Here is a 22782-nt window from a genome sequence, read left to right on the forward strand (position 1 = left end):
TGTTGATGCACATTTAGGTTGCTTCCATGTCTTGGCTATTGTAAATAGGGCTGCAGTGAATATTGGGGTGCATGTATCATTTCAAATTACAGTTTTGTCTGGATATATGCCCAGCAGTGGGATTGCAGATAACTCTAGTTTTAAGGAACCCATACTGTTCTCCATAGTGGCTGTACCAATTTACATTCCCACCAACAGTGTAGGAGGGTTCCCTTTTCTCCACACCCTCTCCAGCATTTATTTGTAGACTTTTTGATGATGGCCATTCTGACCAGAGTGAGGTGATACTACATGGTAGTTTTGATTTGCATTTCTCTAATAATAAGTGATGTTGAACATTTTTTCATGTGCTTTTTGGCCATCTGTATGTCTTCTTTGGAGAAATGTCTATTTAGATCTTCTGCTTTTTTTTTAAAGAAAAAGATGTTTAATTTTAGATTGTCTACTTAACAATTCAAACTGAGAAGTTAAACAAAACAATAAAAACAAGATACAAACTCTATAAATATAAACCTAGATGGTTTTGAAAGGAAATATACCCAAATATCAGTAGTGATCATCTGAGTTTTGGGATTACAGTTGATTTTATTCTTTAAAAATATTCTGTATTTTTAAAGATCTCTATAAAAAATTATATATTCTTTTATAACTAGAAAAAAACCCAATAAATTGTATTTTATCAAACAATTTCTCATTGAGTAAGCTTTTTAATGTTGACTTCTACCTCAGTAAGTTTTAGGAAAACATGAAAAGACCTTTGGACCTTTGTTCTTTCAGCTCTCCGCTAGGTGTTTTCACAAACTATATCTCATTTAATCCTCACAGCACCCTCATGAGATTGTTACTTCCCATTTTACAGATGAAAAATATGAGGTTCAGAGAGGTTAAGCAATATATCTAAGGCCTTTCAGATAAGCAGTGATTCAGCTGCTCACTGGCTAGCTAGTAATTACAATCCAGATCTATTGAACCTTGAAATTTATACACTGCTGAGTGTCACACTGCATACACTGCATACATTAAAATTTTGAATTTTGAAAGTGAAAATTATCAATCATGTTAATTAAAATAATCATTGCTATACTGAAGTCTATATGATTTGTGAATATTGTTTCCCAATATTCTTTTCACTTTCTTTTTTTTCACACACATGCTGTATTTTATTTTTACAAGAGATAAATAAACTGACACCAAGCATTGTAAATGGATGACCACAACAAAAGCAACAATGATTGCAATTACCAAACACAAAACACATTCATACTATGTCATAATACTGACGTTCAGTCCAGTAATCCTCCACTGTAACAGCTCCTTTACTTTGCAGTGAAAATTGATTTGTATATTTTTTGTGTCTGAGTCCTTGTGGGATTTTTTTTTATTCAAACAGAAAGTCACAAAAATTATAATCATCCTCATCAGTTCACTCAGTCCCACGTAATTAATTTTTTTCATCTTGATCTTTTGTTAGCACTTTTATGAATTCATCAGTTTTCCATTAGAGTTCTGAAAATGCTTATTCATTCAGTTCAGCAGTATAGTCAGTTACCAGAAACCTGTACTTGTCAGAGTCTTTTGCATGAATTCCTTGAAGATGAAACCCCCCCCTTTTTTTTTTTTTTTTGCGGTACGTGGGCCTCTCACTGTTGCGGCCTCTCCCGTTGCGGAGCACAGGCTCCGGGCGCCGGGCAGGCTCAGCAGCCATGGCTCACGGGCCCAGCCGCTCCACGGCATGTGGGATCTTCCTGGACCAGGGCACGAACCCGTGTCCCCTGCATCAGCAGGCAGACTCTCAACCACTGTACCACCAGGGAAGCCCTGAAACCCTTTTATAGGAACATTTTTGCAAAAGCATCAGAGTATACCCTAACTGTCTGTAAATGACAAAAGACTTAAAAATGACCACGGTTAAAAATTTGATGAAAGTTCATAATAATGCAGTTGACAAGGAAAGTTAGTTATTTCTGAGATATACATTTTAAAGTAATAACTAGAATTATGACTTATAACATTATACCAGAACATATAAGATTCTTAGAATGTAGTGTCTGAAACATTTATATTAACATATTTCCATACAAATAACCCAAAGAAAGTTTAGTATTAGTTGTTTTTTGTTTGTTTGTTTGTTTGTTTTATACTGCAGGTTCTTATTAGTCATCAATTTTATACACATAAATGTATACATGTTAATCCCAATTGCCAAATTCAGATCTTCTGCCTATTTTTTGATTGGGTTGTTTATTTGTTATTGAGTTGTATGAGTTGTTTTTATATTTTGGAAATTAATCCTTTGTCAGTCACATTGTTTGCAAATACTTTCTCCCATTCTGTATGTTGTCTTTTGTTTACAGTTTCCTTTGCTGTGCAAAAGGTTTTAAGTTTAATTTGGTTCCATTCGTTTATTTTTATTTCCGTTACTCTAGGAGATGAATCTGAAAAGATATTGCTGCGATTTATGTCAAAGAATGTTCTAATTTGACAGATTTAGAAATCAATGTATAGAGAGGGCTCAAAGGCTTAGGGTCCCAGTTTCATGATTCTGGTATATGTCCCTTAGTTTTGCTTCTGTATTCTTTGAATTGGTTGGTGATGAGTGCTTTAAGATCTCAGGAAAAAAAAATATTCTTTGCAGATTTAATGAAAACCCTGTTTTAACATTGTCTGAAGATGTCTAAGTTGACTTGATAAATTGTAATATTTGCATTCTGATGCAAGGATGGGTCACCTCTGTAATTTCTGTATAATATTGTACTTTTATTTTTCCTTTTTTTTTTTTTAGAGTTTTTATTTGGCTGCTACCTTAAAATAGAAGCCCTAAAAATGCCAGCTTGTTTGGACTTAGAAGATGACCTGGATAAATGATAAAAATTAAGAAAGACATTTTGGTGAGTGAAACCTTATGTGAGAGTGAGTATGGCTCAGCTTAATTCCAAGCAGTGGAATGACACTACCAAAGTTACATTGCAAAAATTCTCTAAGTTTGAGTGCCTTCTGTTTCTCTGGGATTAAGACCTTGATCTCTTTTTTTTTTTTTTTTTTCTTTTCTCTCTCAGGGAGTCCATAGACCTCCCAAGAGGCACATCATAAGACTTAAATGTGTTTTAAATACCTGGTCTTCTCCAGCACTACACCAAACCCAGTGTAGTATACTGGGGCCTAGTGTTCTGTCAGTCAATCTTGTGAGTCATGATTTAATTAGAAATTGAAAACTGATGGCCTGTGGGCCATATGCAGCTGCGGTGAGTTTCATTTGGCCCATAGAGTATTTTCCAGAAATATAAATCAATTTTAAAATTTGGAGATTTTACTAAATATATGGATTTTAGTCTATTCTTAAAATTGAGAATGTTAGTCCTGGGCCTGTATAACACCTTCTGTCCCTCCAGAAAGAAAGTAATAAAGTGGAACAGAGTAGCAGCTGCTGAGCATAGATGGGTATGCAAGTTTCCTATTGCCCAAACCATTCATACAGTATGTGCAAATGCATTTAATGTTCAGTGTTCTTCTCTTACTTACTTTATGTGCCTGACCCCTGTAGGTATATGAATTTGTGATTTCTGAGGTGCATAATAGCATCTTGTCTTTTTGCTCAAATGGCAGATAATCTGAATAGTCTGTGACAATCTTTTAACCATTATTCACATAGGAATCTGAATATATGTAAATATACATATAAAATATATATTTAAACCGGAAAAGACTGGTGTAAGTAATTAAATATATGTAATATATATAAATTTATATATTTATAAATATATATGTTCAAATATGTTTTTTGTTTTTTGTTTTTTTTTTTGCGGTACGCGGGCCTCTCTCACTGTTGCGGCCTCTCCCATTGCGGAGCACAGGCTCCGGACGCGCGGGATCAGCGGCCATGGCTCACGGGCCCAGCCGCCCCGCGGCACGTGGGATCCCCCCAGACCGGGGCACGAACCCGCGTCTCCTGCATCGGCAGGTGGACTCTCAACCACTGCGCCACCAGGGGAGCCCTCAAATATGTTTATTTTTAAAACATACTGTGATTTGGAAGATGTTCATAGATAAGCTTCTTAGCATTCCTGATGTCTGGCAGAGTTTTACCATGGAGCAGTACTATGTTTCTGGTATGCTTGTTTTTTCCCTTTTTTTTTTTTTTTGGCCACACCACATGGCATGTGGGATCTTCCCCCACCAGGGATTGAACCCGTGCCCCCTGCACTGGGAGCATGGAGTCTTAACCACTGGACCTCCAGGGAAGTCCTCTTTTTCCTTTTTTTTTTTTTAAACAATTAATTCTTTATTGTGATCAATTTCAAATATTTATAATTTATAGCACAAATAAAAATATAATGAACACCTGTATACTCATCACCTATAATTAGCCATTATTAACATCTTGTTATATTTGATTAATGTTTTTTCCTCATTTTTTTCAAGAGTAAATTGCAGACATCATGACATTTTACCTCAAAATGCTTCCGTATGCATCTCTTGGGACTTCCGTGGCAGTCCAGTTGTTAAGACTCTGTGCTTCCATTGCAGGGGGCACGGGTTTGATCCCTGATCAGGGAACTGAGATCCCTCGTGCCATGTGATGTGGCCAAAAAAATAAATAAATGCTTCAGTATGCATGTCTTAAGAGACAATAAGAATATTGTGGGCTTCCCTGGTGGCGCAGTGGTTGAGAGTCCGCCTGCCGATGCAGGGGACACGGGTTTGTGCCCCTGTCCAGGAAGATCCCACATGCTGCGGAGCAGCTGGGCCCGTGAGCCATGGCTGCTGAGCCTGCGTGTCCGGAGCCTGTGCTCTGCAACGGGAGAGGCCACAACAGTGAGAGGCTAGTGTACCGCAAAAAAAAAAAAAAAAAAAAAAAAGAACATTGTCCCAAATAACCACAGCACCATTATTATCACACCTAACAAAATTAGTAATAACTCCCTAATTATCCTAAAAATGTGCTTTGCATCTGTTTTTTTTCAAACCAAGATCCAGTAAAATACTGTACATTGCATTTGATATTTAAAAAAAATATTTATTTATTTGGCTGCATTGGGTCTTAGTTGCGGCAGGCAGGCTCTTCGTTGTGGCATGGGCTTCTCTCTAGTTGTGGCACGTGGGCTCCAGAGCACGTGGGCTCAGTTGTTGCAGCACACACGTGCTCTCTAGCTATGGTGTGCAGGCTCTAGAGTGCACAGTCTTAGTTGCCCTGCAGCATGTGGAATCTTAGTTCCCTGACCAGGGATCGAACCCGCATCCCCTGCATTGGAAGGTGGGTTCTTTGACCACTGAACTACCAGAGAAGTCCCCATTGCACTTGATTTTTAAAGCTCTTAAGTCTCTTTTAATGTAGAACAGTACTACCCACCCTTTTTTTCCCCTGTGACCACTGACTTATTGAAGAGGCCAAGCCAATTGTGCTGTAGAAATCCTACACTCTAGATTTCCCTAATTATTTCCTCATGGTGTTCTTTAACTTGTTCCTCTGTCTCCTGTTAAAAACTTGTTAGATTCAGGTTAAACATTTTGGCAGGAATATTTCATAGGTAATGCTGTGCACTTAATATTGTACATAATTTCTGGTTGTTTCTCTGTTAATGATGCTGAGGTGGATCATTGCATTCAAGTGGTAGAAGTCAAGTCTTTCCGTTGTGAAGTTACAGTTTTCCCTTTGCCAAGCAGCAGATATCTGGGATGATACTTTGACATCGTGTAACTATCCAGAACTCTGTCAAATTTTCACATAGTGTTTTTTCCTTACTGATGATCCTTGCCTGAATTATTTTATTAGGGATTGCAAAACTGGGGGTTTTCTATTGACACCATCTTTTTATATTTAAGTTGGCATTCTTCCATAAAAAAAGCTTTCCTTTATCAACTGGAGCTCTTTGGCTCCTGAAATGATTTCATTTGGAAATCTTTTTCATTCTACCTTGGACAAGTAGAATAAATAATATGCTTGCTTTTAAAATTTCTCCTAAATATCATATCTGTTTTTAGATTCTTTATAAAAGATCAAAATAGCCCCAATAAGAAGTTAAATCAGTAGGTAATCTGAAAATTATGTGGGTGAGCAAGATAACTGGTGGTTAATTTTAGCAAACACAAAGAAATAGCGCATGCTCATGATAGATGACCATAAATAAGCAAATGAGTCTCTTGAGCTAGTCAGCTATACTCTTGGAGAGAATTTTCACTGAACTACATTTTCACTCAAAGATTACTCCATTATTTTGATAATAAATCCTTAGATTTTAAGTGGGCATTAATCTCAAAGAATATGTTATCTGGAAGAAGTTTCATTTTCTTTTAATTTTTATATATTTATTTTTGGCTGCATTGGGTCTTCGTTGCTGCACGCGGGCTTTCTCTAGTTGCGGTGAGCAGGGGCTACCCTTCGTTGCAGTGCATGGGCTTCTCATTGCAGTGGCTTCTCTTGTTGCGGAGAACGGGCTCTAGGGTGCGTGGGCTTCAGTAGTTGTGGCTTGCAGGCTCTAGAGCACAAACTCGGTAGTTGTGGCGCACGGGCTTAGTTGCTCCGCACAGGCTTAGTTGCTCTGCACGGGCTTAGTTGCTCCACGGCATGTGGGATCTTCCCGGACCAGGGCTCGAACCCGTGTCCCCTGCATTGGCAGGCGGGTTCTTAACCACTGTGCCACCAGGGAAGTCCTGAATGCTGTTTTTTCTTTTTTTTACATCTTTATTGGAGTATAATTGTTTTACAATGGTGTGTTAGTTTCTGCTTTATAGCAAAGTGAATCAGTTATACATATACATATGTTCCCATATCTCTTCCCTCTTGCATGCTATTTTTTCTTAACCATCCAAATTACACTGTTCCTTTGTAACACCAATGGTACTAGAAAAGGTTATAATTGCCAGACTATAAGACACTCTCTGCTCAAATGTAAAAGTTTTTTTCCATTTTTATTTACAACAGAGGAATTTTCCCCCTTAAAATTGCTTAGGTTTGGTTTTTGAAAAGCCTTTGCTCTTGAAGTTTAGTGATTATTTTAAAAAGAAAAGTTAAACAGTTTTAAAAAGTTGATACTTTTTTTCTATTTATGCAAGTAGTATAACCATATTACAGCATATTTAGCTCTGCATTTTCCTAATGACTCATAGCGTTTTTGGAAAATAGGAAAAGAAAATTTACCAACAATCTTACCAACCTAGCACAATCACTATTTGCGTTTTAGTGGGTTTATTTTCAGTCCTTTTTTTATTATCCATCTTTTAAAAAAATAGCTTTAATTATGCTTTATATAGGGAATTTTTTTAAATTAGAAGATATGTGTGAGGTTCTCATGTTTCTATACCATTCTTGCTTAACACAAATGCTGAAAATTAATGTCCATTCATTCACTTTTGGGTAAGAATGTGATCATCAATCCCAAAGATAATGGAGGAAATGGCCACATGGTGTGGTCTTTAATATTTGTACTCTTTGGTAGGCAACATAACTGAAAATAGCAGAAAATGTGACTTCCCTAGACCTAAAAGTTAAAAAGTAATTTAGTTCTGTCCTAGACATAGTTCTTTGCCTCTGTAAATATGTGTTAACCACTTATTTTCCTTTTGCAAAAGTATTTTTAAATTTTTGTGTCTTTGTTTTGTTTCTGAATCATTATTTTCAGCTATGCGACTATTAATAACCCTTTAAAAGTTGTTTTAAATGGTCCTCATGAAAAACTTTAGGATTTTAGGTAGTCCTGCAGATGCTCTTAGTTAGGTCAAGTTGTCCTTTGCTGGTTAAAGCAGAGGGCTTTAGAAACCTTGGCTGCTCTGAAGCTTTTGTTAGGACAGGAGTAAGGGGAGTCTTGGCGTCAACCCCAGTCTTGCTCTGTGGGAGTCAACCAAAGGCTAATATGAATTAATTCTCAGAAAATACCTATTTTATTTTCTTGTGATCTTTCGTTCCCTTCTACCCATATTCTAGGCTGACCAATAAAAGGAATTTTATTTAAAACTGGTATGTTTTTATTTCTAGTATCTTTAAGAACTATTATAGAATATCTTAATTAAACTAGCGTATCCTCTCTGTAATTTCTTAATTTTTATAGTACTTCCTTATTATTTGGCAAATAAATTACAGTTTTCATAGAACTATAATTATACATTGTTGACTGTATAATTATGCATTGTAATGCTTTTTGTATCTTCTGTTTTCAAAGGTTTTTTTATTGTCCACTTGGCATATGCTTCTGGAATAATATTCACCATGGTTTTGGATGACCTTCCAAACTTAGAAGACATCTATACTTCCTTGTGTTCATCAACAGTGGAGGACTCAGAGATGGATTTTGACTCTGGACTAGAAGATGATGACTCAAAAAGTGATAGTATTTTGGAGGATTCCACAATCTTTGTGGCCTTCAAAGGAAATATAGATGATAAAGACTTCAAATGGAAATTGGACACAATATTGGAGAATGTGCCCAATTTGTTACACATGGGTAATTTGCTTTATTTTTCCTTCTTGTTACTCTTTTTGAATTGTCATTCTATGGTTATCTCGAGTTTTACAAATACAACTGTGGTTGTAGTAGGTTGAAAGTCTGATTATAATTGCAGAGTTGGAATTTTAGGATTTTTTTTTAATAGAAATGCTGTTGTATTTTTTTAAGTACATGGAGTAACTGAACATAATAAAGCATTACTTAGCATAGTAATCCTTAAATTATCTGTTCTAATGGATAGGAGTAATTCTATCTAATTTTAGCTCTCTGGTCTTTAGTTTCCTTACCTATAAAATGAAGAAGTAAGACTGGATCTTTGAGGTGACTTAAAACTTACAAAAATCTTTTACTCCATGGTTCTACTTAAAATGAACCTGAAATTTGTTCTTTTAAATTTTAGGTCAGAGGTTAACCGATAGCCTGCTGTATCCATGTACAGCCATGTGTTATGGTCCACTTTAATTTTTGGGGTGTTTTTTTTTTTAATGTTTGAATTTCATTGCCACTGCTTTTAAAAATGAGGTATTTTACATTAAAATTCAGATTTTAGGGGCTTCCCTGGTGGCGCAGTGGTTGGGAGTCCGCCTGCCGATGCAGGGGATGCGGGTTCATGCCCCAGTCCGGGAGGATCCCGCGTGCCGCGGAGCGGCTGGGCCCTTGGGCCGTGGCTGCTGGGCCTGCGCTTCCGGAGCCTGTGCTCCGCAACGGGAGAGGCCACAGCAGTGAGAGGCCTGCATACTGCCAAAATAAATAAATAAATAAATTCATATTTTAGATTTGTCTTTAAACAGGAAAGGTCAGATAACATTGAGCTCTCCTATCCTAGGTGGTGCTGAGTAGCAGCTGCCACTGAAGGCAGGCCCTCCCCTCACGACAGTCCCATCTGTCCTCTTCACACATTTAGATAACCTGTAGTGGTCTTGTGGGAAGTTGTGCTTGTCAACTTTGGTTTAGATGTTCTCCATATTTTCTAGGTAGCACAATTATTTAATTCCTTCAGACATAGTACAAAGCCTAGATTTTATCCTTTTATCACAGATCTTGACTTGATTAAGTGCTAACCAACTTTTTTAGGTTTTGGGGTCTTATTCATTAGAATTGATGTAAGGAGAAGAGCTGTCTTTTTTTCCAAGGGTCCTTTTTTTGCTATGTTATATAAGACTTCTCTGTAGTTCTGGATTATTTAACATAGTATTAGAGACTTTTATGGTGAAAGTTGTAATTATCACCATAATCATGTCATAATATATCATATCTTAAGGGCTAGCTGCACCTGAAATTGTTCATTGCTCTTTTTTAAAAAAAATATTTATTTATTTATTTGGCTGTGTTGGGTCTTAGTTGCGGCACGTGGCATCTTCGTTGCGGCATGTGGAATCTTTCGTTGTGACACACGGACTCTTTGTTGTAGCACATGGGCTTCTCTCTAGTTTTGGCCTTGGGCTCTAGAGCTCGCAGGCTCAGTAGTTGCGGCACTCAGGCTGTCTAGTTGTGGGGCGCAGGCTCCAGATCACACGGGCTCAGTAGTTGCAGTGTGCGAGCTTAGTTGCGCCACGGCATTTGGGATCTTAGTGATCAAACCTGCGTCCCCTGCATTGGAAGGCGGATTCTTAACCACTGGACCACCAGGGAAGTCCTGCTCATTGCTCTTAATTATCCACATTTTTTTCTTGTTTTTAAATTGCTGAATTAGTTTATTAATGGCTTTTAAATAAATTAGCAAACTCAGACTTACGGTTATCAGTTATAGTCTTGATCCAAAAAGTATTTTAAGTCAGATGTTCTCAAATATGATGGAAGTTAAAAATTTTGATAAAATATAACTGTTACAGTTAAAGATTTTTCTGCAGGCTTATCACAAGTAGATAATGTCATAAGCAAATTTAATGTTTGTCTAGACCACATAAGTATAAGATTGCAGTACTGTTCAGATTGGGAAGAAGCCCTGAAGCATCTATACTCTGTGGTACCAGGATCTCAAGCTCCCTACCTTTTGCTGTTTGGATGCATGAATATCATGGAAAGAAAAATGACCTGAAAAGCAGATCTGGATTCTTATGCCATGATGCTGCTAGGTAGCCACTGGATTCTGGGCAAATCTCTTAGACTTTCTGGGCTTCAGTTTCCTCACCTATAAAATAGACTTGAACTAAATATTGCATAATCCTTCCTAAATCTCTGTGATTGTATTAACCTTCTGCTCTTAGCAAATGGTCTCTTTTTTCCACATAAGAACAAGTGGACTCCCTGTCTGGATAAATGTATAACGTATAATGATTTTGGAGGTGGCAGTGGCTTTAGGCAACATGTAGGCACTTTCCTGTATCCATATATATTTCTTATTTTGAGAATAGATATTCCTGTATGACCATTTTCTCAATACTGGAATGTATAATTGAATGGAGGATATAAGAGATTTAATGTAACTGAGTTTATTAACAAAAGAGAAAATTATTTTGTCTGGGGTTGTTGGGGAAAAATGTTTTTTTATTATTTAACTGGACCTGGGATTTGCATTCCATCTGTGAAATATAATTACAGACAACATTACCTCCTCAATTAGTTTAACTTTTGCATCTTAATTTTAAAAGATGTTCTAAAGTTTGCATTGACTTTTCAGATTTGCTGAAATGTAATGTTTTTATATCCTAACTGAAATGTAGTTGTCAAATTTATGTTGCTTTTCTCCTCAGTTTGGTATGCTTCAGTAGAAATTGTTTAAAGTAGAAAAAGATTAAAAATGAGACACATAAAGAATCAAGATTTAAGCCTTCCTTAAATTGAAGCATTTATAGGATATTGGAAGAAATGTTTGCTCCCTCCCTCTATGAATATCTTTCACAGAGAGGCCCAGTGAAAATTTAAATATGAGTATTAAAATTTCAATTGTTTCGTTTGAAGAAGTAAAATTGCTTAACATTTTATAAGTGAATCTACTATTTTCCTTTTTAGTGCTCTTTCTTTAAGTTTAGTGAATTGTAGCTACAGATTCCCTAATATCTTACAATTGGCCTATCTGCCAGTTAAATTTTTATAAAATTTCACTTGAAATTTGAAACTTAAATATTCTTAGCTTCTCAGTTCACATACATTGAACTGAGTCCAGAAGTAGACCTTATTCTATTAATTTAAACTTATCTCTCTCTTCTCTCTTATGTTCCTTACTCCATCTTACTGCTTTCCATTTATTTAGTGCCTATGGTGTGTCAGATCCTATGCTAGATTTTTGGCATATTATTATCTCATTTAACACAATCTCATGAAGTAGTTTTTTCATGGTTTTAGAGACGAGAAAGGTAAGTTTCAGAAATGTGAAATAACTTGTTCGTGGTCACCCAGGTGCTAAGTGGTACAGCTGGGATTAAACTTAAAGTCTGGGCTTCCCTGGTGGTGCAGTGGTTAAGAATCTGCCTGCCAATACAGGGGACACAGGTTCGAGCCCTGGTCCAGGAAGATCCCACATGCCGCGGAGCAACTAAGCCTGTGTGCCACAACTACTGAGCTTGCACTCTAGAGCCCGCGAGCCACAACTACTGAAGCTCGTGTGCCTAGAGCCCGTGCTTCACAACGAAGAGTAGCCCCCGCTCACTGCAACTAGAGAGAGCCCGCACGCAGCAACGAAGACCCAAAGCAGCCAAAAATTAATCAATAGATAAATAAATAAATAAAACAAATAAATTTATTAAAAAACAAAATAATAATAAAGTCTATCTAATACCAAAGCTTAAACTCTCTCAGCTACTCCATACTGGTATTCTACCTTGTTCTTTTACTTTGTTGTTGTTGTTGTTCATTCCATGTCTTCTGATGGCTAAAAGATTACTAATATTATTCTCTTTCTTTCATGACCAAGAATCCAGCAAGCTAAAGGTACAGAAGGTAGAGCCCTGGAACAGCGTGCGTGTGACATTCAACATCCCCCGGGAAGCAGCGGAGCGGCTACGGATCCTGGCTCAGAGCAACAACCAGCAGCTTCGGGATCTGGGAATTCTCTCCGTTCAGATTGAAGGTGCATGTCTGGACCCAGATTATAGGAACAGTAGAATATAGCATGTGCTGCTTTGTCTGTTCCTCTCAAGTTGAATTCAGAATACCAAATAACTCATGTCACCTGTGCTTTACATTGCAGCACCTTAGGATAAAGAGGAATTGAGGCTCTGGTTGGGTCCTGACGCTTCAGCATCCACAGCCTCAGACTCCATTTCCTTGGCTGATGTTGGCTGTCATTCTGTCAGACTTTGATTTTACTGGTACCCTAACCAAGGACTGATTTGTCTTTTAAAGAATAACTAATTTCAGTTGCTTCCTTCCACCCAATAAGCCTTATTTAGTATTTATTTATCTAACAGAGACTAGGAGGCCCTGAACAATCCTTTTGTAGCAGTATTCATTTTTCAGATGTTTTTGACAGAATGATCTTTTAAAAATGAAAATATGGGGCTTCCCTGGTGGCGCAGTGGTTGAGAGTCCGCCTGCCGACTCAGGGGACACGGGTTCGTGCCCCGGTCCGGGAAGATCCCACATGCTGCGGAGCGGCTGGGCCCATGAGCCATGACCGCTGAGCCTGCACATCTGGAGCCTGTGCTCCGCAACGGGAGAGGCCGCAACAGTGAGAGGCCCGCGCACCATAAAAAATAATAATAATAAATAAATAAATGAAAATGAAAATATGGAGTATACACACACAGCTTAAAACCCTGCTGTGGCTTGCTGTTATTCACAGAATAATGACCAAACTCAGGCTTTGCATGGTCTGACCTCTACCTTTCTCATCTAGCCTTATCTTTTACAACTCTCCTCCTTCTTCCTTGCTATCTATTCTAGCCTCCTCAGCTTTCTTTTAGGTTCCTTGAATATGCATTTCATCTTCCTGCCAGGAGTCCTTTGCATTGATGTCTTCTCTATATGGATATTGTTCCCTACCATTCCCCTTTCCCTTAGTTATACCTACTCAGCCTTCAAGTATCAGCTTAAATCTTTTTTTTTTCCAGCTTAAATCTTGAGGAGGTGTTTTCTGAACTCCTTGACTAAGTCAGGGTCTTTTTTCATGTACTTTTACAAAAGTCTGTTTTTTTTCTCCCTCAGATCATTTTCTCACACTTTGATTGAAGCAGTTATTTGATGATTGTTTTGTTCCCCCATGGACTGCAAGCTCCAGTAGGGGCAGGGACCATACCTTGTTTCACTCATTGTTGAATTTTTGCTTGCCTGTACATGTCAAGTTCTTTAATAAACATATGTTGAATGAAAGCAAGGGAAGCACATATATAATAGTAACACTTTGCTTCAGCCCTCAGAATAAATGATAAATAAAATATGGTCGTTGTCATTATAAACTCAAAAGGAGCTCATGACCTTGATGAGGGAGACAAACCTGAGAGATGTAAGTACCAAGTATGGGGAAGCACAAAGGAGATTCTATCTTTTGGTGCCCAATGAACTAAAACCTTTTCCCCTCCTGTGTTGTTGTAAACAAGGTGGCAACCAGTGAGTGATTCCAGCCTTTTCTTGCCCTGGTGGACCAAGCCCTCCTGACCCTGTGCTTGCATAGGACCTAAATGCTCCATTGAACCTCAGTAACCAAAAGGTCAACATATTGTATGTAGGAGTGAGACACATTTTATGCAGTTAAGATTGTAGGTTGCTGTGCCCCAGAAGGGGCGATATCAACAAACAGATTATTTAGAGAGATTATTCAGAGATATATAGATTGAGAAATGGGGTAAATTCCATAATTTGATAAACAAGGAAACAGTGGCTTAAACAATAACCAGTTTGTTTCGAAAAATGTTGGATTGTCTAAAAGGATTCAGAAAAGTAAAATTAATTCACAGCAATGTATTGGATGTAGGATGAACTTTTTTTTTTCTTTTGCGGTACGCGGGCCTCTCACTGTTGTGGCCTCTCCCGTTACGGAGCATAGGCTCCAGACATGCAGGCTTAGTGACCGTGGTTTACAGGGCCAGCCGCTCCGCGGCATGTGGGATCTTCCCGGACCAGGGCACGAACCCGCGTCCCCTGCATCGGCAGGCGGACTCGCAACCACTGCGCCACCAGGGAAGCCCTAGGATGAACTTCTGGGAAGAGTAGAAGTCAAATAACTATTGGTAATAACACTATATAGGCTGTTTATGCTTTATAAGCACATAAGCACATGTATTTTTTATAAGAAACATATAAGCAGTTTCTTTAAAACCCCAAACATTTTATAGTCTCTCTTACCTATTTACCTGAATTAAAAGGGCTTTGTGGTAGTGTTTTCCTCTGGAGAAAGGAAACACCAGTTTCTTCTCTTAATCATACCTACTTCCTACAGATTCTTAAAAGGGTAAGATGCTGATTCCCCTTTATCGTTACAGCCATAAATTAAAATACAAGTACTAGCAAGGAAGCCAAATAGATAACATATATTACAAGAAATTATGAAATTTACATATGGCAGTGATAATCACATTACAGAAAAGAGTTCTTTAACTTTTAGGGTACACATATGTTCCCAGGTGATCTCCTTTTCTCTTTCCACACTCCCGGGGAATTCAGGCAGGAGTGAAAGTGGTGGCAATAGCTGTTGCTTTTGTGAAACTGGTGATGGGCTGATGCCTTTTAAGTTGTAAGAGAAGGTATTGCCACTGTCGTGGTGTCTGCTGCAGGGCTGGAGGGACAGGTTGTTCCTCCCAACAGACTGTTCTCCTTTGAAGAATACTCCCCGTACCCTTTTGAGTTTTGGCCAGGGAGTTGGGGAGATGTCTTTTTTGAGGACATTTTGTGACTCCTCTGTAAATTCATTCTGATTTAAAGCAGGAATCTGTGTCAAGGGCCAGAGAATAAATTTTTTTGGCTCTGTGGGCCAGAAGATCTCTGTCAAGACAACTCAGCTCTACAGTAGTAGTGCAAAAACAGCCATAGGCAATATGTAAATAAATGAATGTGCTGTGTTCCAATAACACTTATTTAAATAAACAGGCAGCAGACTAGATTTGGCCCACAAGCCATAGTTTGCCAACCCCCATCAGCAAGTTGGAGAGGCAGTAGTGTTCTCTATGTGTGTTTCCTTGACAACAATTAGCTTACGCTTATGTGCAGGTGGCAAATAGGAGAATAACAGTAGTATAGTGTGGAAATTGTGTTTCATTCATATTGTGATTTTTCTTACCCCCTGGGCAAGGGGAGTTAGATTAGTAGCAATAGAAGGGTTAATTGTCCACAAGAAAAGCCAAATAGCCTTTAGATCTGTTGCTACATAGGTGGGAGTCCTTTCAGCTTTATTTCAGGAATATTAAGAATGAGAAGTTACACTCAGGTACCTTCCCCAGAAGTATACCCTCAGCATTGCATGGCTCTCAGCTTGTGAAGTTTCAGTTTCTCCTGTGCCCACCTTAATGGTGGCCTCCACTGGCTTAAAGGTCCACTGCAGCTACATTATTTCCCACCTTTAACCAGTCATTTTCATTCTGCTGTTTCGGGGTATGTTGCCTACACCAATTTTTGTTTTTATTAGCGCTCTGGTTACAAAGCCGCATGGGTTTTGAGTTTGCCTCAACACTGTTTTTCCCATAAAACCTATTATTTTCAGTGTGAGATTTTTATAGACTGCGAGGTTTTCAAGGAATGCATTTATCATATAGAAAAATGCCTATGATTCTTTGTAAGGTTAAAATAAGATGACTATTCATCATATAGCCAGTAAATAGCTAATGAGTGCCTACTGTGTACCAGGCACTGTTCAGTGTTTAAAGGATATAATTAATAAGGTGGCCATATAATTTATCATCTAAATTAGGAAATTGAGAGTAAAGGGGGTTACTGTTAATAACTATTAATTAACTGTTAATAACTAAAAGTGAATGAATAAGTAACTGTTGATACATGGGATGTGCTCTGAAGAAGTAACAAGATGTTCTGATAAGGGTGACCTCACCTTAGATAAGAAGATTGGAGAAGGCCTTTTGGGGCATGTGACACTTAAGATTACATTGAAAATTGAGAAGTTGGTTTATGTGAAGAGTGCGGAAGAACTGTTCTAGGCAGAGAGAACAACATATGCAAAGGCCTTGAGGTGAGAAGTGCGTTTGTGTGCCTAAGAAAGTAAAAAAAATGCCACTGAGGCTGAATCCTTGTTATTGAAGGAGAAAGTAGTGTGAGTTGAGGTTAGAGAGATAAGGCAAGGACCACGTCTGGGCTGTCAATAGCAGCCACAAGCCATTTACATGATCTGATGTCCATTTCAAGAACAATACTCTTTCCACCTAGAATGTCTTAGCAAGTTTAGTGTATTAATAGTTCTTTCCCTTTAGTGGAAACCCTCAAGATCTGTATTCTCTTTTCTCTTTTCTTCCTGACTCCCATAGGCAACTTAGAACATCTTGTAGCCCCTGGTGATTGGTCACTTAATTGGTAGTATATTTGTTCCTTATTACCAAGCTACCTGCCGGGTTAAAATACTTAATATTTTATCTATTTATCTAGCTGACCTAGATCAATGACAAGACAGAGGAAACTGCTGTGCCCTCATTGGCTTCCTTCTTTATCATCTTGCTCTGTAAAACATTAAGTTAAGGAACAAGGTGAACGCACCCTTTCAAAATTTCAGCCACAGCCTAGCTATACTTTTATCTTCCCACAAGGTGGTGCTGTCTTCCAGAGTAACAGTAGTCAAAGTTTGGGATTAAACACAAGGAGGCATCCCAAAACTTGTTTCAGAGACCTTTTTATCAAGTGAGATTTAAATTGCCTCTAACTTTAGAGTCTACTCAATTGGAACACTTTTAGTGACATTACCTACCAGGCTATTGTGAGGTTCAAATGAAATACAATTTTGTAAGCATTAAAAACCCTATACAAAATGTTGGTCTTTATCGTAAGATGTCTCAGAGGTAGATTAGTAGCAACCTGTCTACTCTTCATTGCATGAATTTCTCTGCTGCATATCTATTTATACTGCAGTCATTGAAAGGGAAATGATATTTTGCTTACAAATATCAGAGTGTCCCCATGCCATCGTATGTTCTTTCTCCATTAAACCTACTCGTATTTCTAATTTCTGATCATAAATTCCCAAAACGTAATCTAGGATTTTGAGACTTTCTGAGAATATTTTCTTCCTACACACACACATTCAAGGTGAGTTGGTTGAAAATAAATATTCAGAGTTCCAAGCTCTCTGCTGATGCCATACATCATTAACGATTGTCTGTCTGCTGTATTGTGAGAATTGGTTATGTTCTCCCTGTGCTTCATGTAAGTGAACCTGCTCAGGTGAGGTTGAAGAAAGACCTGTATAGTATTGAACTCACCCTTTTTGTGGTGGTAAACTTAACGTAATTCTTCAAAAATACATAAAACTGGGCTTCCCTGGTGGCGCAGTGGTTGAGAGTCTGCCTGCCGATGCAGGGGACACGGGTTTGTACCCCGGTCTGGGAAGATCCCACATGCTGCAGAGCGGCTGGGCCTGTGAGCCATGGCCGCTGAGCCTGTGCGTCTGGAGCCTGTTGCTCCGCAACGGGAGAGGCCACAACAGTGAGAGGCCCGCGTACTGCAAAAAAAAAAAAAAAACACATAAAACTAAAGCTCTCGCATATCTGTTTTTAAACGAAATTTGCATCTTATTCTGATGATTTCCTTTTTTAACCTACCTATCATTTTCAGGGGAAGGTGCTATCAACCTTGCTTTGGCTCAGAACCGAAGCCAAGATGTGAGAATGAATGGACCCATGGGAGCCGGAAATTCAGTTAGGATAGAGGCGGGATTTCCCATGGCCGGTGGTCCAGGTGAGATCTACTCAATTGTATGACATTTTACTAGTTTCCTTTTTTGGCTTTATTTGCTAGTGTATGATCATTTGGGTCCTGCAAGATAGGTGGGGGTTCCTGACACATTTCTGTTTATTGGTTCAGGAAAGCAAGACGTGAATCTATACTCTCAGGAGGCTAGAATCACAGAGCATGGAGCATATACAGTCTTTGTGATCTTTTGGGCTTATGCTTAAGGGTAGATGAGCCCTGAACCATGCAGCAAACATTTATTGAGTTTTCATTGTATGACAGGACCTATGCTAAGTGTTGAAAGTAGAACTGAATAAAACATCTTCTACCCTGAGGGTGTTTATAGCATAGTGTAGCTTTCCAACTCCCACCTTTCTCTGTGACTGAGAATCTGTGAGCTGAGAGTTCTTGCATGCTTATGTGTAATCTGCAGAAGTATGTGGAATATTGTGTTTTTATCTCTTCAGAATTTGAGAGAGTTATAAATTTTTTGCTAACTTTTTAGCAGTCCTGAAATTTCTTAGGGATTGAACTCAATATTCTGTGAGTCACAGAATATTAGAATTGAGTTGGCTCTCTCATTTGAAGCTAAGGAACCTGTGGAGTTCACAGAAAGGAAGCAGTTTGCCCTGGGTCAAGTAGCAGTGGGCTAATATCACAGCTCTAACTCCCCAGGTCAGTGCTATTTTCACAGCACTAGTGGCTTTCAAACTTTTTCTGCTGCAGGATCTTTTATTCAAATAAGCCAGAAAAGCACAGCTGCTATGGTTGAAGGAGAGTAAGTACCTGAAACTATACCCAATAATTCACCTCCCCATCTACCACAGTAGCTCTTGAAGAAATGCAGCAGAATAGAGAAGCTCAATTTATAAAGCCATTTTTCTGAACTGTAGCTGAAGACTTGGCCATATAGAATTGGAACTAGGTTTTTATCCTGGCACTGCCATTTAGTGTTTACCTCAAGCTAGTCAGTGTAACTCTCCAGGCAACAGTTTCTTCACCTATAAAATGAGATAGTAGTGCCTATAATCTTTTGAGCTCATGCTTAAAGATGGATGAGCCCTGAGCCATATAGCAAACATTTACTGAGTTCCTGTTATGTGTCAGGGCCTGTGTTGTTGGGCTGTTTTGGAGTACTATATAGTAAATATAAAATAACCAACCTGGAACCTATAGTAGGGAGTTAAAAGATATAGTTCTCCATAGAAGTCTGAGCATTTGGTGTTAAGGCAGCTTGATGAGAGATTATAGGTGACGCTGTTGCCACTACTGAAGAACCAGGACCAGAAGAAGAGTGGGCAGAGTTTAGCCAAGTTGCATATAGTTAGTGAAAGAAAGACTAGACCTAGGATGAGACTCAGGAAATCTGGGTTCTGGTCTCAATTTCTGGCCAGATGTCTTAATATTTACTAGCCTTAGTTAGCTGTAAACATATTTAATTATGTCCTAGAAACAATGTTATAGATCTCTTCCAGCCTTAAAACATTAGGACTCTTAAAACAATATCAACACACTAATTGCAAGCTCTCCTAGTATGTGGCAAATAGCAGGCATATTTACTAAGCATCTCTGAAAAGTGAGTGTAAATTTTAGTGATGTGTAGGTAGTTCATTATCAACATAGGAAACTTAGAAGCTTTAGGTTGAAATTAGGTTAGACTGGTATTTAATGAAGGACACTATGATAATATATACAGTATAAAGTTTCAGGAAAAATCAATTAGTAATGATCTGTAGTCACAGTAACATTTTAACCCCTAGGTGTCTTTCTTTACTGCCAAGCATACTTTAAGAATGTTTTTTTTCTGTTGTCCATTGGGATAGTGGATGCAAACAAAATTTAACATTTGGTTAAACAGATAAATTTTTCAAGGGAAAGAGACCTTAACTAACCTCTAAAACAATAATAAATAACTTTGGAATTGTGTATCTAGAATGTCTTACACTAAATTATTCTTAATGCCATTTTCTTCTCTTAGCATTGGCAACAGAAAGTTGACTGATAAGCAGGAGTCTTTCGTAATGAAAACCAAATCTGTAGCCTATTTTCTTTTCATAGCCTCATAGAATCCCAAGATTAGTGATTATACCATACTAGTCATTTAGTCATGTGTCACTATTGATGTTTTGAACTGATAATTCTTTCCTGTGGGGAGCTGTCCTATGCACTGTAGGATGTTCAGCAGCATCCCTGGCCTCCTCTCAGGTGCCAGTAGCACCACCACCTTTTTCCCCCAGGTTTTTCCAACCAAAACTGTCTCCAGACATTTCCAAACACCCTTTGGGGGACGAAATTGCCCCCAGTTGTGAATCATGGCTCTAGTCCAGATTCCCACATAGTGCTGGAATGTATTCTATAGTATCTCTACTAAGCATGTAGCCAGCATGCACTTAAACATTTCTGAGGATAGGAAGCTGATTGTAGACTAAGAAAACCTGTTTCTTCTTATCTCCTAAGAACTTTCTCACTGTCTAGTTACCATCTTTGAAAAATGGGGTGGGGTTCCTCAGAAACAAATCCATTCTTTATTAATTAATTTTTTTATATACAGCAGGTTCTTATTAGTTATCTATTTTTTTTATACAGCAGGTTCATATTAGTCATCAGTTTTATACACATCAGTGTATACATGTCAATCCCAATCTCCCAATTCATCACACCTCCACCCCCACCCCCCTGCCACTTTCCCCCCTTGGTATCCATACGTTTGTTCTCTACATCTGTGTCTCAGTTTCTGCCCTGCAAACCGGTAGAAACAAATCCATTTTTAACAGGTAAACATTTACCTAATTGCCCTCTCCCAACTACAAAACACCTGAAAATGCTGGATGAAATATAACATTTAATGCACAGCTGAGCTTGTAAGACAGTAAGGGAAATCCCCAGGGCAAGAACGAAGTCAAAGAAGAAATTTGAATAGCAGTAAACAAATGAGGAGATGCTGCAGGGGCTAAGAAATTTGAGTTTTAACGGCCAAGAGGGATAAAATTTGAAGCCTTGCCTTGGGTCCACATAAAGTAGTTAGAATTAGGAATCCTTCATGAAGCCAGGATTTTCAGTAAAAGGTAGATTAGAAAATTTTCACTCTCTGGCACAAGGAGACAAATGCAAAACTTGTCTCTCTTGGTCTGGGCTCTAGCTGAGGAGTGGGAGAAAGGGTGGTTGTAGAATTGTCTTCTCTATCCTTATGTATGTTGGACATTTAATGTATTATTGAAATGACCCAGGTACAGCTAAGCTAAGTTATTAAGTGGTCCTAAAGTGGTAATAATCGTTGAAGCTCTCACCCCAAACCACTGCAGATTTCTCATAAAGCCTACTCCAAATTCATAAAATTTAAATTAGAGTCCCTCCCTCCAGAATTCTAGATAATAGGAATATCAGCATGTTTAAAATTATGAAAATTCTAAGAAGAGGACAAGGCGCTATCAAAACACAAAGTGAATTTGGGGGAAAAACAGAACTTATAGAAATTTTAAAATTATTGAAGTGAATAACTTATTCAGCAAATTAGACACAGCTGAATTGGAAGATGAGTTTGAAGAAATTACCCAGAATACAGCAGACAATAAATTAAGAGATGGAAATATGAAAGAGGTCAAGAGAAGTGAAGGATAAGATGAAAAGTTGAATGTATATCTGAAAAGAGTTCCAGAAGAAGATAAAGAAATTGAGGAGGGACAATAGTGAAAGAGAGAATGGCTGAAATTTTTCCAGAATTGATGAAAGACATGAGCCCTCAGATTCAGAAGTCCAGTAATTCTGAGCCCTACAAATAAAAATAAATTCACATCTAGACACAAAATTGTAAAACTACAGAGCATGAAAAACAAAGAGAATGTTAAAAGCAACTCAGAATCAAAGACCAGTTATTTACAAAGGGAAGATTATCAGACCCACAGCTAATTTCTCAGTGGCAACATTGGAAGCCATGAAATATTAGAATAATATTTTCAAAGTGATGAGAAAATTATTAACAGCCCAGAATTTTAAACAAAGCTATAGTATCAAGAGTAGTATGAATTAAAGACCTTTTTAAAGAGACTAAGAGAATTTACCATTAACAGACCCTTGCTAATTGAACTGCCCAAGGATGTACTTCAGGAAGAAGAAAATTGAACCTAAGATGGAAGAATTAAGAGCTAAGAAGGAATGGTGAGCTAAATAATTGGTAAACATGGGGTAAATCTAAATAAGCGTTGACTTATTTAGTAATAATGATGATCATATATGGTCTTTTGACATTAAGTCAGATATGTCTGTTGACATTTTTAAAATATCACTAAAATAATAGAATGTATAGCTTCTAAACTAGTAGTGGGGGGGTAGACAGGAAGGGCATGATGAAAACAATACAATAAAATTCAGGAAAAGTAGGAAAACAGCATAGAAAAAGAAGGGTAAAAAGCAGTGGTATCATAAAATGATAAACCAGAATATACCAGTAATTAACAATAAATGCAAATGAATTATAAGCACTGATAAAAAGAAAGTGATTAATAGATTGAATAATAATCTCAGATTTAGTTATGTGCTCTTACAGGAATGATATAAAACATAAGGTCTCAGTTCATAGTTAAAA

The 22782-nt window shown here is 38.0% G+C and overlaps 1 protein-coding gene across 12 annotated transcripts in view; it reads left to right on the forward strand.

Moving 5' to 3' along the window:
* Positions 1–22782, forward strand: part of NCOA6 (nuclear receptor coactivator 6) — a 98034-nt gene that overhangs the window by 36387 nt on the left and 38865 nt on the right. For 9 of the 12 annotated variants that reach the window (XM_060122132.1, XM_060122133.1, XM_060122126.1 and 6 more), the window contains 3 exons: positions 8154–8435; positions 12292–12447; positions 18084–18206. In XM_060122132.1, the coding sequence (XP_059978115.1) occupies positions 8201–8435; positions 12292–12447; positions 18084–18206 (514 nt within the window). In that variant the 5' untranslated portion in view covers positions 8154–8200. Of the gene's footprint in view, positions 1–2782; positions 2889–8153; positions 8436–12291; positions 12448–18083; positions 18207–22782 lie in introns of those variants that run through there. The other 3 variants (XM_060122130.1, XM_060122129.1, XM_060122134.1) reach the window with 2 other exon arrangements.

The sequence above is a fragment of the Lagenorhynchus albirostris genome, chromosome 15 (genome assembly GCF_949774975.1).
Source record: "Lagenorhynchus albirostris chromosome 15, mLagAlb1.1, whole genome shotgun sequence".
Classification (NCBI taxonomy): Eukaryota; Metazoa; Chordata; class Mammalia; order Artiodactyla; family Delphinidae; genus Lagenorhynchus; species Lagenorhynchus albirostris.